The sequence below is a fragment of the Amphiprion ocellaris genome, chromosome 19, assembly GCF_022539595.1.
Source record: "Amphiprion ocellaris isolate individual 3 ecotype Okinawa chromosome 19, ASM2253959v1, whole genome shotgun sequence".
NCBI lineage: Eukaryota > Metazoa > Chordata > Actinopteri > Pomacentridae > Amphiprion > Amphiprion ocellaris.
Window position 1 is genome coordinate 16,623,570 of NC_072784.1, and position 19,111 is coordinate 16,642,680.

The 19,111-nt window shown below is 40.2% G+C and overlaps 1 protein-coding gene across 4 annotated transcripts in view; it reads left to right on the top strand.

Annotated features, from left to right (window-relative positions):
* The window catches only part of LOC111574869 (protein shisa-6), a 94,599-nt gene that overhangs the window by 17,865 nt on the left and 57,623 nt on the right, over positions 1-19,111 (top strand). For all 4 annotated transcript variants that reach the window (XM_023279674.3, XM_023279676.3, XM_023279675.3 and 1 more), the window contains exons 4-5: positions 655-750; positions 1,177-1,245. In XM_023279674.3, the coding sequence (XP_023135442.1) occupies positions 655-750; positions 1,177-1,245 (165 nt within the window). The remainder of the gene's footprint in view (positions 1-654; positions 751-1,176; positions 1,246-19,111) is intronic.

Genomic DNA, 19,111 nt, shown 5'->3' on the forward strand with positions numbered 1-19,111 from the left:
CAGACATTATCTCTCCATATGAACATGCCAGGATCACTTAAATCCACAAATAGGACAAACCTGAAGCAAAAGGCTGGTTGCTTAGTTGCACAACATACTAATGAAGAAGTGGAAGAGCATTAGTGAAAAGAGCAGGGATTTCTTTGCTTGGACCGACAATAAGGGCATTACTTTGAGGCGGTCAAAATATAGCTTGGAAATTGCCATGACATGATGAGGATGTGACGAATCAAGAGTTACATGAAGTGACTGAAAAGAGCCAATCTGGAAGCAAACGCAGGTATCTGGAACACTGTGTCTGAAAACCTCAGAGTCTACTTGTCCAGACAAAAGCACAATCCCATTTTCGAACTGAAACAGGGTCAGCAGCGTTTCCAAAAGTCTCCATTTCAGGCGTCCTAGAACACCATAATCACGTGTGCACTAGACGGAAGCTTAGCAAAAGTTATGTGTCTAAAAATGAAAACATATTAGTGTGGATGTAGCCTCGGGCGGTGGGAAGACGAGTCGAAATATATCTCAGCAATATACCTCAACCCGTCGTCCTTATCACCAATCCTGACCCTCAACTTTTAGGCAAAGAGAACACCAAGCCCTTGAAACCCTCAAATATTTTGCAGAAATCTTGATTTTCCACAATTTTTGTCTCACCAGGGCATTACGGAAAAGACACCCTGCGCAGTGGAGGCCAGGACATGCACAACTTCATCTCCTCTGGGTTCGTTACACTTGGACGTAGCCACTTGAAAGGTACTCCATCCTCATTATGTGTTTTTCACTTCACAGTGCAGTGCAAACTGAGTTCAGACTAATAATCTTCTTGCAAACTAAGCCACTGCGTCATGCTGTCCTCCTCTTTCTGCCAAATGACTGTGCAGTAAAAAAAAAAGTCAAAGAATGTGACTTTTGTTTCAGCGCAGTGGAAGTATTACGATTCATAATGGCTTCAAGTAACATCTTGCAAAGTCTTCACACATGCACACACATTTCCTATCTATGATTAAACCCACACTTCCAATGACAAAGTAACACTTACACACTTTGTAGGCAGCCAGTGTGAATGCAGCATGGCACAGCAGTAGACTTCCCCGCTATTGTCTTCCTAAGTTTTCATAAATGAGAAGCAGAGTTGGATTTAGAATGATCCATAAACAAGAGGTTTTTGTGTTTTTACAGCGCAGCAGTCCATAGACGAGTCGGGGCAGATGTCCTGGCAGGGCGATCTGGACATCCCCATATCCTACGGTATGTTCTCAAAATGTTTTCCAGCCACACGACCTGCTTTCTGCTCGCACCTGATAAGAAAAGTCGCTCACGCTTCACACACAGACGGATCAGACGAGTGCCCTTGGCTGATAATCACAGCACAGTCACTGAGTGTGGAGTGCCAGAGTTGTAATACTTTATTTATTTTTCAGTAGGTGGCTCTCTGAGCCAAAATATTTCCACTGTTGCTTGTTCAACAGCAGCTTTGAATGAATGCATTAGTCTGCTTTATTCGTATGACTCCTGTGGACAGTGAGAGGGGCAGAGATTAACAGGGCTGCTGTCATGATTAAATGTGTGAGTCTAGGCAGCGGATAAACACTAACTAGATGTCTGTAAGGTAAGTGAAAGACACTCAATGTGAAATTTTGTCTATTTATATGTTGGGATGGAGTGAAGCTTTGGCCAAGACACACAACCAAACAGGTGAAGCCTGTTATATAACTACACGTGTATTCATAGAACTTAAATTACATCCAGTAACTGCTAATTTTCTGACAGACATATTTAGCAGAACCATTTCTCTGCAGCTATTGTTCCTATATTAATCTGGCATACCTCTACAGTGAAGTGTCAGTGTAGGAGATTGGTCTGACTGCTCCTCATTATCATCCTGCTTGAGTGGAGAAAAACACTCTGGGTTGTCTGTGTTTGCGTGTGTATTTTATTTTCAACCAATCACAATCATCTTGGGTGATGCTAAGCCCAGGATGCAGAAATGGTGCCCCTGCAAAATTGTGTCATTGTTTTGGTGTAAAGTTTGCATGCAGGGAGACGAGCACTGGAATTGAAATAGCCTGAGTGCACACTGCAAATCCTCAGCAAAACTCGCCATTTGCAGCATGTTAGTTGCTGCTTTATGGCTGTTGTTTCCCAGAGCAAACCTGGTTTTGACAAGGGTTATACACAGATAGAAGGATTTCACAAACTGAGTGAAATGCACACCAGCAATAGAAAGCTTATACCCAACGTCTACATCTGATAGGTCAGACTATTCCCATTTAACACTAGAACAACACCCCATTCAACTAGATACAACTTATGACCAACCAGAAAGTGTTTACACTCATTTTATACCATAGATTGTGTATTATTGTCACTGAAAAATGTATAGGCAGTATAAAATGCTTCTGTTTTTACAAGTAAATAAAGATTCTTTCTTTCGTGTTTTCTTTAGTTAAAGTGTGTATTATTTAGGATTAACTGTGGACTTAGTATATGTATATGGTCTACTTTTGCCCATCTGAGCAGATGATAATAGAGATTGCTCAAAAAACAAAAACACTATTTGGGACACAGCAATTTGCAAAACAGAAAAAAGTGTGAAAAATAGTTTCTGTGTCACCCTAATGTCAGTCTCAGCCTGGCCACCGCTTTATAAACTGTCCATGTCTGCAACTGATTAGGAGGATTTTTCTCTGCAGTTTGCACATATAATTGGTCTAAACGTATTCTTTGTTACTTGAAGATGTGTGACTTTCTATGTGTGACTTTGCCACTCATGTTCAGTGTGTTGTAAGGGTCTTTATAAGTGGAGTTTTAGTTTAAAATTTGTGTATTGAATCTGAATCCTTTCCAATTCCTCAGTCTATTTCTATCTACGACATAAAATGAGTATCGGTTTTTCAATATTTCACTTTTTAAACGTTGTTTGATTTATACTGTCAATAATGACTTGAAACAATTGGGTCAATCAATCTAAGTTACTGACCTGATGATCTAACTGGGATAATCCAATCACACTGTGGTCTTTACTGAACCATAAAAACAAGCCATCCACTCATAATTAAATAGAAAAAGCCACGCTATGTTTGACTGGTTGTGTCTCCCTCTGGACCTTTTTGAATGTGAAACTCATTTACTCATTCATTTTGGGTAGATTTTCTCTGGATGTGTTTTGAATCAGAGGACAAAACTTCCTAAAAAAAAAAAAAAGTAAAAAAAGCTCCACTTTGTTACACACTAGCTCTTGTTGCTGCTATAAGTGGCACAAATATCGAGACAATCATGTGCCAAAAGGTGTCTCCCCTGAGGAAATTGTTGTGGCAGGAGGTGTGTTTTATTGAACTGGTGATTGGAAGCTGACAGTTTTATTTTAGAGTTTCAGTGATAACAGTCTCTCATAGCCAGATGTGTCCATGTGTCAGCGCTGGAGAATGGTCTGACTATCAGTGTGCTAACGGAGGGAAAAATGCTCTGGCTTCTTTGTTTGGGGACTGCAGCAATGATGCAACCTGCAAAATAGTGTTGTGAGAACTTATTTTGGTAGGAAATATAAAACTTTTTCCATTACCAGTGTATGAATGTCCCTGTTAGGCAGCAAATTTTGCAAATATGTTCCTTACAGCTCTTCACCAGAACTTTCCATTTTCAGTTTGAGGGCTGCTGTTTCCAGCAATGAAAGGGATTGTGAAAACTGTAACACACAGATAGTGGAAGGGGACAAGAATGCTGTGTGAAAAATGGCGCTCTGACACTCACGGTCTACATCCGGTGAGTCAGAAGATAGTGAAAGAGCAGCAAATGTTGTGAGTCGAAGTTGTACAGACCGATTAAAAACATTTCTGGTGCTACTGAATAGAGGAGAACATTTCTAAACCATCACCAGTCTTTAACAACACACAGCAGGAGTAAACAAGCAGATGTCTCCACAGCCTCTGCAACCTTCTGCATTTACATCTGTGTTGTCCTTGTTCTTTAGCTGTAATCTCATACTTTCCGCAATATTTCCGCCTCCATACGGTAAACAAGTGCATCCCTTACACTGTAAAGAAAATCTGTAGAAATATCTGGTAGAAAGAGCACCAGAAAAAAAAAAAAAGAAAAACACTTGGTGGAAAACTGTAACATTCAAAAACTGTTAAGACACAGACAAATATCTGAAAGATAATGATATTTTTAGCTGATTTAAGTGCAGTAAAATTGTAATTTTTGTCTACTGTGTAAAAGAACAAATACAATTTTGGCCAGATATATTTGGGTTAAAATGTAAATTTATACTTTTTGTCTATGTTTTTGTTAGATATTATCTTTGTAATTTACAAAAACTGGGAAAATTTGTGAAGTTGAAAAATATTTTTTCATCATTCAATCCTTCAAATAGACAATTTTAAGAAAAATAATATAAAATAAAAAAGATATCAAATAACTGCAAAATAATTAAAATTTAGCCGATTTACAGATGCCATAAAAATGGCGGAATTTTGTGGTCAGACAGTGTAAAAGAGCAAATTACCATTTGTATAAATACATTTTTGAAGTGGACATTATTTGCCTTTTTTAGGGTTAACATATGAATACATGCTTTTATTCTGTGATTTTACTAGTTAATATCTGTAATAATTTTTGCAGTGTACCTTATTTGCATGTGAGAAGACTGTTTGATATGAAATTTGTTTCATTGATGATGAAACTGAGATACATATAAGTTTTAAACAGCTTTTACTTAGGTGGAAAGTTGAGAAAGAAGTTTGAAAGGATGCATTTAAAATGTATAACATTGTTAATTCTATGTATCAGTGTTTGTTAAGTGGCCCGATGAGATGTGGACAATTATCTTCTAAAAGTGCCTGCTTTCCTGCTGGTAATGCATTCACTGACATTCATTTTTGGTGACAGGTTAACAAACTCAACCTTGAAGGCCAATTAGTGAGTTATACTCTAAAGAAGGTAGAGCTGAACAATCGCTGAAAAAACCCTCTGCTTTTAATTTCTGGAAAATAATTAAAAAGAAGCAAATTACCATTTGAAAGGAGAGCCAATACACACACACACATACACACACACACACACACACACACACACACACACTCACTCCACTATATTTTGACATAACACCTGGGAGCAAATAGTGAACATCAGGTTTGAAATGTCAGCTTTCATGAAGTGGTTGAACTGAATGAATCCCCTCAACCAAAGAGTAACATTTTGGATGTTGTCTGAGGCTGCGACCGTCCCCTGACTGTACCTGTCACCGTCCCGCTGCACCTATTGATGGCACGCTTTAGTGGCCTGATGGCGGTAGCTGTCACTTCAAAGCGGAGGTCCTGTCAGCCTCCGCCGTACATGTCTTAGTTTAACAGCTGGCTGTCGGCGTACTCTCTACCCCCCTCCTCTCACACGCCTCCTGTCAGGAGGAAGCAGACTGACAGATGTGCAGCATGTCACCACTGACTGCATCCTGCCCTCGCTGCAGATCTGCTCCACAAACACCTCATAGCTCATTATATTAGCAGACATCACCCGGCGAGCATTTCTGCACAGGTCGTCTGTTTTGTGTGAAGGGCATCAGGCTTTATTTGACGAGGTTGAAAAGTCTGTTTTCCCACTGTGCTTTACTGCAGTTAGGCACAGTGTTGAGGTGTTTTACTGGAGTACTTACATTTGGATGGAAATGCAGTTTTGCATGTCTCACACATAAGAACCAGAGATGTAAATCAAAATGAATGAGAAGAATGGTCACCAGGATGTAGAAACTGCATGTATAGAATCACCAGTCAAATCTGATTAAAAACTGCTCCAGAAGTTTGATGACTTTGCATCAAAAAAAGTTTTAAAAAATGTTTTTCTGACGCGCTTGCATCGGTGCAACAACATGGTTGGCTGAGAAAGTTTGCTATGAAATTCTCCCATAGATTTCTACTCCAGATTCTTTAATGCTCTGAACTCTAAGCAGTTTCTGATGTTCCTGTCACTGCAATATAAAGTGCTGTACCTCTATGGAAATGGCACAACCATGGCTGGAAGTAGAGAGAATTTAGGAAAGAAAAAAATGAACACATCAACATTATCAACGTTAACATTTTTCCAAGTGAACACAGTCTAATACAGAAAAAAATAACTTTGCATACTACAGGTATTTCATGGCTTACATTTTACACAACCTGCAATTCAGCCGAAAAGTCCCTTTTTGTCACAAGACCCTTGTTCACAGCAGTTTGTTTGTTTGTTTCACAATCTATTTACTGTAAGAACTAAGTGATTTTGAAAAAATGTCACCATTTTAAGCTTCGACTGGTTTCCGATGGAGGGGCACATCACAGGTGAGCACCTAAAGGATCATCAAATTGAAATTTGAAAATCCAATAACTCTTTTTGTTTGCAGAGTTTCTGGCATGATAAATAGCATATTTTAGATTTTTGTTTGTTTGTTTTAAAAGAGAACGCAGCCGAACACAGTTTCTTGAGTGCAACAACATGATTGGTTGGATGCAACTATAAGAAAGCAGATGATTGGTTGTTTCAGGGTCGGCTTGTGTCACTCAACAGCCATTTTTGGCATGAGAAAATTCTCTTCCCAATTTTTATTCAGGATTCTTTAAGTGGTGAGTCCATCCCTTTATAACATCTATGCACAAAGTCCTATAATATAATCTTTAACTTAAATATTTTATTCTGCTCTGACATCTTTACTTCTATTCTACTGTCCTTTCTTCTTTCCTTTTAAATATTGTATGTTACTCTCCACTACATTTATCTGACAATTTTTTTCTTCTTTCCTTTACTATTTTTGAGTTGCTTTTATTCCTTTCTCTCTGTCTTGCTATTTCTTGCTTTACCTCCTTTTCCCTGCCTCCTCATTTTGACTCTTTCTTCCTTCCATGTTGCCTTCATTTATGGCTCTTACATGCTGAGTTCTGTCCAACCCTTTATCTTTTTATTCCCTTTTCATTGCCTTCCTCCCTCTCTTCTATAGTTTCTCTTTTTGCATTCCTTCAATCTTGTCATGATTTTTTTCTCCATATTCTTTTAGCATCCTTCTGCTGTTCCATCCTTCCTTTATCTACTCATCCCTTATTCCATGTATCATTTCTTCTGTCTTTTCTGCTCCTTTTCTTCTTTCCCTTCACTTCTCCTTGAACTGATCTGTAAATATTTTAGATCCCCACAGTTGAAGATATGAGCCTTTGACCCCCATTTTTTTTTACTACATTCCTCACAAAGGAAAATATCTTGTTCACGAAGCACTCAAATTCTTTAATAGTATATATTTTTTTATTCCATTACACACATTTACAACCGTTCCATTAAAATCCAACAAATATCTGAACATGAATGACTATGACCTCGAGCTCAGCCATGTGTGTGTAACGTTTTCGTTTTGCGTGGGAGCGTCATAGTGAAAAGAACAGCACAAGCAGTACAGATTTGAATGTACGTCAGTCCTAACAAGCTGCTGAACACAGATCCAAGTAATGGCATTAATATTCATGCATCTGTGACATAACACGACACTCGCAGCTTCGTGTGGATGGAACAGAAACACACGAGTGTCGCTGCTGCTTCACCGCCATCCACCCATCTTACCTGCTCGAGTGATCTGCTCCAGCGTGAGGCCGCCTCCAAGGCTATGAGATGGATTTCTGTCAGCTATCAGTGAGGGAGGAGGGTATGCTCACTGGCCCAGTCTGTGCATCTTTGTTCCCTGTGATGGATTGTCTGTAGTGATGTGGCCATTTACCCGCTCTGAACGTCAGCAGGTTTATTTTGATGGAAGGCGAGCAGCTGTCGCACAAGTGATGTTTTAATGAGATTCTTCAACCTGAATGAGAAGCTGCGTGTTGATTATTAGTGGTTCAAGAGGTTTATGTTGCTGTGAGATTCCAGTTTCCCTCCAGTGTGGTATATTTTTTGCAAATTCCTGTATGTTAGACAAGACTGTAATCTTTTTCTTCAACTTAACCAAGCAGACTTCATGAGCTGGAAGGTGACAGAGCTGAAAAACAATCGTGTGAATTCCAGGGTTATTTTGGAAGGCTTTGATGTGATTTTCTATTTTGTTGTCCAGGTATGAGAATTTGTTGCAAAAAAATAGTCAAGACCCAAGGTAACATCTTCATCTGATTTGTTTTGGATCAATTCCATCAAAACTAGGCAATGTCCGCTATAAAGTGCGTCATTTAGAAATGCATCAGATAATAAGAAAATGCCATTTCTAATTGTCGTTTCAATTACGTTTTGAGGAAATTGTATTTGCTGCCGGACTCTGTTTCTGATGCAACACAAATATGTTTCAAATTAGCATAGTTTTTCCTATTTATTCTATGGCTTCACTGTTGTTCTTTTCCTGTAACCCAACCACTGTATATCAGATGTGGTGGGACTCGTCACCTCAGAAGATGGACGAGAAGCTTTAAATATACTGTGAAAGTATAAACCATAGTATTTTCAATAAGCTGAGTTGATCAAGCATGTTATCAGTCAGACGGCAGCAAAATAAGTGCAAGGAGTGATCGATTTATTAAAGAGAGCAAAATTGGATAAAACAAAGTTATAAGATCAAAGTTTAAGATAAAATAAATACTAAAAATAAGACCATTGAGCTACCAGAAGCTGTTGAAAACATGCACGTTTTGAGATTTTTTCCAAAAATGTCAATGGAGAAGGAACTTATATCCTGTATTCCTGAACTTAACCATTGTTTTGTGACTCAAACTAAGCAAAGGGTGAGTAAGAACTAAAACAAATGGGTGAAAATGAAACTTGAGTGGAAGAATAATGGTCCCACATTGGACAGAAACACCAGACTTCTTGCTCAGTTGTGTCTCCATCCTACATCCTTATGTGGATTTTGTTGCTCTTTTAAATGGTAAGTCTTTCCTAATCCTTTTGTTGACAAAATACATTACTTTCAAAGTGTACAAACGCAGTTTAGTTGTGTAGACAGGTAATTTTTGGGTGACAGGGTTGCAAATCCAGTCAGTTTTGTTTAAGTTGGCCATATTTTAAAAGGTTGGACTCAGAGGGTTTGAGCTGTCATTTCTACAAATTAGAACCTCTTTCCAACACATAAACCGAGAGGCTTTCAATAATGCACAGTGGAAAAAAGCAGTAAACCACCATCAGTTATCGGAGCAGCTGTTGATTCACTATCGCCAGCGCAGCGTTGACCAACCCAGAGATGTCAGACGTTAAACAATCCCGCTGTGTGCACTTAGCCAACGTCTCCCAGACATCTTGCGTACAAACATTTCCCTCGTCCTCGGGGCTTATTCATCTCTCCTTGCTTTCCCCGCCTGTGGCAACCACTGATGTGCATCCTGCTTAATTACTTTTTCATGAGTTGCTCCCTGTTTTCATCCTCAGGGAATTGCTTCACCCCCCCACTCCTCATCCCAATCCATTTAAGGTGACCTTGTCTTATTGGGACGCAATGCTGCAGCACTCCCACCTCCCCGTGCTGTAATCCCCCCGGCCTACAGTGTGTCTGTGCACGGGCATGTGTAAGGCTGTGTAGCTGAGTGTGAGTGCAAATGGAGGGGTGTTAAAGTGTGCCAAGTAGGTATCACTTGCCCAGTTTGCCTCCATTACTGAGTCCTTATGTGTCTCCAGCTTTAGAGCTGCTCTTAGTGGCTGTGAACTCGAGCAGACGGCAACTTAAAACTTTAAACTTTGATCAATAACATCATGTAATGTGACATCATCAGTGCGCTGCAGACTCATGTTTACTCGACTGTCTATGATGCCTTATATTGATTCAGAGATGGAGCGCTGGTGAGTCAGGCTCTTTCTGGATCCAGTGATCTCATGGCTGCTGCCTGAAATCCACCCTGAAGTTTGTTACTTTGTCTGGAAGGAGAAGCATCTGTATCAGCTCCAGAGAGTCACTCCTACGTGGATCTGATGCTCTCTTCCTTTTGCAGCCCTATTTTGTGATTTAAGCTGATAAACTGTAATTATATTTGATGTCTGATTTTATGTAATAGATCATCCAAGATTTTTGGCAACCTCCTTCCATCACTGAAATCCCTACATCAGTGGGAAAATGTTTTTCCCACTGCAAAAAGACTCTTCTTGCTCTTGCCAGTCTTAAATATTGACAGAATTTTGCCTTGTGGCATCTGTTAGACTGCAAGATGACTGCAAAAAGAAAATATTTTCTTAGGATACTGAAAGTAGCTTCTTTTATAAGACACTGCAAGATTTTAGAGGCTAAAGAAAAGCGCGTTTGCTTAATTTGAAGCAAGCAATCATAGAATTTAAACAGAGTTCTGGTAGTTAATTGCATTTAGTCAAGTCTTATCTTCAAGGTGGATGCAGGCCAAAACGACAACCATAATGATATACGTAAGAATAAAATAACCAAGATAACTAAAGGTATCAAACCAAAATAAGACAGCTTACCAACCTACCAACCACAATCTAACAGAACTGCATGTCCAAAGCCAGGATGTCAGATTCCTGCGTCCAGCAGTGCCATCTTTTTATATTCAGCTGCCACCAGTGGGGAGCCAATCAGACTGGCAGCTGGTTAACCAATCTCAGGCTGGCAACGGCACACCCCAGTTTGCATGTATGAACACACTTACACCTGGCATACATGTGCTGTTTTAAAAGGGAGAGAAAACATAATGAACATGATACAAATGCAGTCGTAACAACCTGCTATTTAAAAGCATGAAAAATACCACATATAAAGTCTTATAGAATTTGGACCGTTCCGAAACAAAACGCTTTGAAATCATGGAAGTAATTAATCATCGATTATTACTTTAGCTTGTTTATTTAAATTGTGTGATTGTTGGCTGTAGGGACATGACAGCAAATGCAAATAAGGGGTTTGAGAGATCAGCGTCCTGTTAACCTCTTGGCCTCCAGGGTCACCAATAATCAAAGTTCCTGGTTGTTCATAGAGCTGGAGGCTTGTAGTTAGTAGATTTTTTGTGCTGGAGATTCATAAGACATATTCAACCTGAAATGCTGTATTTTAAAAAAGAAACCAGCGCTGATGTGTTCCACAGTTAGTAAATGTACCTAAAATATGTCAGGACGTTACTGAGCTTACAATTCTACAGGAGTTCTATTAGTTGGATAGAAAAGTCGATGGTCGTCCTGCTGTGTTCGGCCCACATAGACCAGCTCCCATCCAAACACCTCATCTAAACCAGCAGGACTGAAAACAGCATCTGAGGTAAAGTCTCCACAGGTGCTGAAAAACTGGTCAGCAAACACAGTTGATACGCTATAGAAAAAAAATGGAAAACAAAGAAGCTGTTTTGTTTTGTAACAGGTCTCCTACACAAGCCACAGCTTCGTCTCCCCGCTGGCCACATTCATACAGCGCAACACAAAATACCAAAGAAAACGACAGAAAACAGGCCGGGATCGAGACACGGGCACAGAGTCAAAACCGAAGCTTTAAGTCTCAAGACGATCAGAGCGTTCAGAAGGCTCAGACTCAAAGACGAGGCATCAGATAGAGTGAAACAGCTTTACCCCTGCAGCTTCCCGTCACCGAGCTGCAAACTTTTCATCCTGCTGCTCTTTGTGACAGTGGAAACTCAGCAAAGCCCACACTAGATATGGAATGAAACACACACAATTCTTGTAAAACTGGGCATTTGGACCAAACGACACAACCCTCAGACAGAGCTGAAAATCTTCTACTTTCTGCAAAAAAGGACAACGTGAAATATTTTTTAAGTAGTCAGGGTCACACAGGATAGGAGGCATTTACGCAGTTGTTTACTGAGATTAGGGGAGCAGGTGGTAACAAGGTTAAATGAGATATTTTTTGCATTTTGTGCTTCTGCAGAAAAACCAAAGTGCATTTATTCCAAACAGTAATTGGAACATTTGCATAATGTTGTTGGGCTACTGTAGAATTATATTGTCATAGAATCTCCAATTTTAAAAGAAGAAACCATTAAAAACATTTGTCTTGGACAAAACACTCGCTCCTGAGGTGGTAGCATGGCCTCCACTCTGACAAAAAAATTTGCCAGAAATACGTTTACACTGTGAATTATGTCTTGCTGCATTTATGAGAAATAAAGAGACTTATTCACAATGAATCAGGAGGCATAGTTGCACAGAATAAACCAAAGTCAAAGCCTCACAATGGTGTAACACATGGTGATACTGCGCCTGTATGCAAAGTTGCATTAAGATAATGCAACTGATAATATAAATCAACCGTGTTCCACTTTCATAGGACGTATACACCTGCTGTGCTGCTTTCAGTTTGCAGTTATTGTGGCTGATTAGACCTCTGCTCAGACTCAAGTGGTGCAGCACCGTGCTGGATTTACATGCGGTCACAAAAGGCTACAAACAAATAAGAATGATAAATGCGCAACTCGTCCAGCCCTGACAGGTGCAGCAAAACAGCAGGGAGAGGGAGGAAACAGTCTGCAGAAGCCTGTGTCTTCATGAAGACAGTCATATTAGTGTTCTGTTCTGCAGCGTCGCCCACTGTACTTGGTCCTAGTGAGGTACGTGATATCAGCATTATGATGTGGATAGAGAATAGTGTGCAGATTGATTACAGACTCTGAACAGTGTTACACTGATTCTGCATTTTGTCGTCTAGTGTTTAATTATACTGAACTAGGTGATGACACGCCTCTAGATTTTCAAAAAGTGTTAGTGCTTCTGGTGGGTTTATGTACTGATTGAGCAACAGAGTCAGGTGAGCAAGTGAACCTGGACTTTGCTGAAGTTGGGTGGATTTTACACCAAACCTGGCCACCATCCTCTTCATAATACTCTCCTTGTGCAGTGACACAATGGTCCCAGGGCTCCTGCAACACCTTTGAAGTCCCCTTATGTAAATGTGTTGAGGTAAATCTGGGCTAAATCTCCTAAACTGTGCTAAACAGCAACCTAGCATATTTGATTACCCATGTGCTTTCACGCCACAGATAAGGTCATTTGAGCCAAATTTTGTCCCTCCCACACATCAGGATACTACAGTAGAAATCTAATCTGGAGGTTGAATTCCCGGTGTACAACCATGCAAATGTTGAAGAAAACCTGGTGATCTCCAGACCCGGTGCACCTTGTCTAGCTTTGGAAGCCGTGGGCTCTTCGACAATGAAAACTGCTGTTTCTTCTCTTGGTGGTGGCTGCAGACCCACAGACCCTGTGGCTGCTTAGTGACAGGAAAAACTATGTTTGCTTCCTGCTGCAGTTGAAATCCCCACTATGCAAATACCAGTTGTCACAAATCATGTCTCACAATTCAAGCTGTTTATAGTGTAACCATGAAAAGCCTCAGGAGAATCACAGGAGGATGAAGGAAAAAGACATAACTGGATGCCAACGCAGTAGACCAGGATTGGCATCCTTGGTCTCCTTTGACCATCATTTTTGGACTTTGTTTTCACCTGTTTTTTACTTTCGGTTTTCCCTTACCATTTGGTGGTGGTTTTGGCACCAAACCACCTTATCAGGTTTAAGAAAAGAAGCTTTTGTTCTATTTTTTGTGTTACCATGATGACAAATCCCACCCTATCTGATTTATTACCAGAGTACTACTTTCGTCCCACCTGGTGTAAATACGTGTGCTGGCATGACAATAAACAACAGTGAATCCTTATGATTGGTTGGCTGAAAAGGAACGACACTGAAAGAGTTAAATAAATGTCAAAGATATATTGATTTGAAACAAATTTGTTATATGTCAGAAACAACTGATAACACGTTTCCTCTAAAATGGAATTGAGAGTGCAGGTTAGTTTTATCGAAACAGGATTTTGTAGTGATGTGAAATCTAGAAACAGGACAAAAAGAAATTAAATACATGAAATTGGTAGCAGGAACTGATGTAGACATGGACAAAACCTCAAGTATATTTAATCCTGTTCACTGTTGAGTCTTGAAAACAGAGGCTCTACATGCTCCAGACTCAAGCAAATGTGAATCCCAGTATGTGATCTTTTCGGACTGTAAAAATCTGTGTAAACTCTCTGTCACTGGACAGTTTTCAGGCTCTATCAAGACTGTGATTGGTCTTTATCAGGTCATTTTAAGTCAGCGCAGTGTCTGGCGAAGTGGTAATTTCCGTTTCTTCCTCAATGAGCGTGATTCGGAACAGCAGGGAGACGATCCTCTCGCGGCAAACCGATCTACAACTGCCAAATGCACAATATGAATTGATTCGTCTCCTTATCTGGCCCGTGTATTAAATAGCAGCTAATGAACCTGATTAGGTCGGTTAGATAAAACTCACACTCTGAGAATCCCACAAGTCTTTCCAGCCACATGTCCAGGACTGAATACTGAGATTCATTCATGGCATCCTGACACACGCAGAGATAGCCTCTTAACGCCTCGTCCCATCCAGCCTCCCCTCATGCATTATGGAGCACCTGTTTGTACACCCAAATCACATCTGACAGAGGGTCAAACCTGAGCTATCTCACTTACTCTATCTTCATTCATACATTCTTCATCTCAAATTGGAAAAAAATACATTTCCATTTTCCGTGTCAAGGCTCCTATATATCTGTCTGCATATTTTTTCGTCAGTCGCTTCAGAATATAGTTAAATATTCCTTTGAATATCAGGTTTAGTCATCACTGAAGAGAGTATAAATTTCACTCAGGACTGAACGGGAAAGAGATTTCCAGTCTGCTTGTTTAAAAATTACCCTTTTACATATCTGATGTTTGCTCAGTACACATGTTACTGTGTGTATTTTACTGTAGAGATCATTCTTTGAGATAATTTGGCACCTACTGCAGCATCTTAATCCTCAGATTTTAAGGTTGCAGTGTTGTTGTTGGTGTTGCATTAGACTGCCTTTAATGACACTTTATCCTTTAAAAAACATGAAGAAGTTGAATCAACATCTCAGTCACAGTGTAAAAAGAATTAAAAAATTGGTAAAGTGTGACATAGCTCAGCACTTTCAGATTACTACTCAGATTTTTACCCTAAAATGTACTTTACAGGTAAATGAAAGAAAAATGTGAGCAAGTACGCCAATATAAATACAATCCTTAGATGTATAAGTGTGCAAAGGGTCCATCAATCACTTGTTGCATTTCTGTCAACACTTAAATGTGAAAAACTTCAATAGAAACATACTGCATCAACTCAGTTTTGCACCATACATCAGAAGTGGCTAATAACTCTCATTTATGGCACAGAGACAAAACCATTGAAGGGAAAAGCATTCTAAAGTTATAAAGGTGCAAGGGGTCTAACTATGGCCAAAAAAAGAGGTCATAAGGAAGAGATATGACTGATGCAAAATCCTAATTCATATACTTGGATACTCACTCAAGGCTTATGAGAAAAGAAACAGCCAGAATTAATACATCAGAGTCCAAATGTATCCCGAGTTTTCTCACACTGCAACCCAGTGGAGCCTTTCTGTGTATTTTGCTGCCTCGTCTTTCAAACTCTACACCCCTAGTTTGCAACACAGACGTTAAAAAGTTTGTCTAAGATAATTCTAATTATCTCGGATTTTTACAAGGTCCTCCAGAGCCCACAAAGGGCATTATTCAATTCTAGAAGTGGCTGCTACAGGCGAAATAGCATTCTCAGCCCCCTTGTTCAATGAATAAATTTAGCACTGGTGCATTTTAATGATAGATGTTTTTTTTTTTTTTTTTATCATCTCTGTTAATAGACCATATGCTGCGTCCAATAGGCATTAGTTCACCTGCTCAGTCGCGGCTCAGGAGAGCAAAACCTGTCATCGAGTCGGGCTCTGCTGTCACATCCTCCCCTCTGAAGGCCATGGGCTGTGCCACCGTGAAATGCTATTAGCAGCATAACAAAGTGGAGAATTGAATGCTGCAGCGATGAGAAAGCACTATATGACATGTAAAATCCTGTTAGGATGCAGATTAGCGTTATCTGCGCCGCACCTGTCAATATCTATTATGAGCAGAGGGCAAGGACAGGGCAGAGCTGGACACGGAAATGCCTCCGTCAGCACAGCGGCCACAACCAAATACCAGCACTTAAAAGAGGACGGCTCGTATTGGTATGCAAAGAATTAGCTCTGATACACTAAGCAGGGAGCCTGAGGCAGCGTTGTTTTTATCATAGGGTAATATTCTCTCTTTACAATGAGGACGGATTGCATTCAGACCAAAAAGAGGAGAAAAAAGCTGACAGTTGAGGATGAAGAAGGAGCTTGGGTGTTGAGAGGAGAGGCTGGGTGTTAATGGTTCCGTTGTGAAGGACAATGTTCTCATTTGGAAAACAAATGGGCCCCGATTTCAGAATAGTTGCACTCGTTTAATGAGAAGACACATACACACTGACATTTAACTGATAGAGTTTGGCCTAAAAATCAAACCTAAGCAAAGGTTAGTGCTAAAAGAAGCAACACCCCTTTGACCCACCTGATCTTCTCATTCCATCACATGCATTTGAGCTGCTTTCAGTCATTTCCGTGCCAAGATATGACACGTGGCAGTCACTTTGATGTTATAGAACCACAGCTACATAAGCTCCATGTGTCATCGATGTTTTACAGTCATCTCACATGTTGTGATGGAACAGACCTGCTGCTATTTTAATCAATGCAGCTGTCAACACAGGTGGTCTAATGACCCGTGTTTTATTCCCTCTATTTGAAATGTATGTGAATCTATTCCCTGCATTTTAACCACGTAGCAGTGATTGTGTGTTGCTCTCTGAGCCCCACAAAACACAGATGGCCCACAACTCAATACTGTGCCTGAACGCCTCCTGTGCAGACACACACTGAGCACAGATGAACGAGTATTTCCACCACTGCTACTCACAGTTACAGGCAATCTTGCACTCTTCATATTGTCTACATGGCAGGTGGTTGACTGCTCTATGTCGAGATGTGTTTAGGATGAAGCGTTCTTGGGTGCAGCAAAGATTTTCCAGTGTCATCTGTTGAGCAGACAGTGGACACAGTTGCTGGGTAACTTCTGTCATAATACACACTATAAAATAGGACCAGTTTCAATAGAAAATGACAGCAAACTGTTTGTAATTTAATCAACTACTTCAACAACAGTGAATCTGAAAACGTGTTTCCTGAATTTGGATTCGCAATGGGAATTTAACCCTCTGAACAAGAGCTGCAACTAACGATGAATCGTCTGAGCACGATACGTCATTAAAAGCGGATGGCCACGCTGTATCGTGCATATATAATATATACATATACTATATATGCACGATGCAGCATATATAGATGTCCGTCCGTGTTCCGCGCTCTGCTTGGATGATGATTTCTGTTGCATTGCGCGCTCACTTCTGCTTTTGATGACGTATTGTGCTCAGACGATTCATCATTAGTTGCAGCCCTACTCTGAACCCTAAAACCTGCTGGCAGGATAAAAAAGGATGTTATCTTTAAGAAAAAAAAAGCCAAAAATACACCATTTATTGTAATCACAAACTGTCAAAATGAATAGAATCATCAGATTTTTAACTTTCTGACGGTCCGTGATCAAATCATAGATAGTTCCTTTGGCATATTAACCAAATCTAATCTTTAAATTCTCAATATTTTATTAAATTTCAGTTTTTCTGAACACGTTTTTTTTTTTTTTTTTTTTTTTTTTAAAGAAATTTTCCCCCAAAAACTCTTAATTTGAACTAACCAGTATCTGTAAAAAACTAAAACTTTTGTAACTGAAAAGCCATTAATGACTGAGCTTGATGAAGGGTCACATAACAAGAATTAAGGAGATTCCTGGCTGAACTGCAGGCAGTGTTTACACAGAGTATAGCAGACAAGTATGGAAACAAATTAAAAATAGTGGTATAATATCATGTGTTTTTTGCCCCGGTACTGTTAACACCTGTGGACACTTTGAAAATGTTTTAGAAGTTGACTCCATAAAAAAATCTAAATACATTTTCATAGCAAATAATCCAGGAAACAGTTTTTCTGTGTATTTGTTTTACTGCCCCCTTTTTTTTTTTTTAAAGTGCTCTCTACTTCTCGAAATGGTTTCCACAGACGTGCAGGACTTTAGATTGCAGTGGAAAATGTCAGAAACTGCTTGGGGTTGGTAGGATTACATCTACTTTATGGGTTAAAATGGTTCCTTAGACTATATAAACCACTTTAAAACCTTCTGGATTGTTGGCCTCAAAGCTCATTTTTCTTTTGGAGATACATGCCTTTTACAGTACGGTGACAAAATCTAACTTTAGTCGAGTGTAGCATCTGTGAGCAGCACAATGATCTAATCTGGAGAGTGCTTGTACATCTGTAATGAGAATACACTCACACACATTAGACAGAGCCCTGTAAAAGAACAATGAGCTCATCAGAGAGACAGAAAACCGCCATACAAACAAATCAGCGCCCAGTTGGGTGGAGATGTGATTTTTGTTCCACATCAAACCTCCCACTCTTTCCCACTCCACTCCACGCAGGGCTGGTGCTGACGCCGCTCGAGTGTCAAATTGCAAGCGGTGGCGAGCTTTCACTCTGGGCACAAATGGATGGTAATTGTATGTAAAATGGCATCAGAAATTACAGCTGCAACTCATCTGCAGGTTGATGACACCAGCGGAGTCTACTCCTCCAAATGCTTCATTAGTCAGTTCCCCCGAATGTTTTGTGTGAATGGAAGAAGCCGAGCCGCCCACAGACTTCCTGTGACCCTTCGGGCAGACCTGCAATCGCTTGGGTGATGCGTCCCACTCACACACCAGGCTTCATTCACAAATCTTTTAAAAGCACAGATGTGAAGGAGCACCGAATGTGAAAAATTCAGCACCCGCATAGCGACACGCTGCGACAGTGAGATCAGGGATTGCAGGTTTACTACGGAGCAAATCTGTGGACTAAGACTGAGGCACTGGAGCTGCGAGCAGGAAGCACTGATAGGTCTTTGATTAGTATCATCCCTTGTGTGTTGTCCTGGAAAATCAACCAGCGCACACTGCCCTGCATGACAAAGGGACACAAGCAGGATGAGGAACGGTTAAAGATGGAAAAACGGAGGGGAGCAGGGTGCTTTCACAGCCTTGGATATTCTGCAGGGGGCCTTTTTGCCTATAATGTGAAACATCTATCAGAGATGTTTCAACAAGCTGTGTGGCCTCTTCTCTTAGTGCTCATTAGAGTGGACGCCAGCTGAGTGCCTGCAGGGATGCATGATG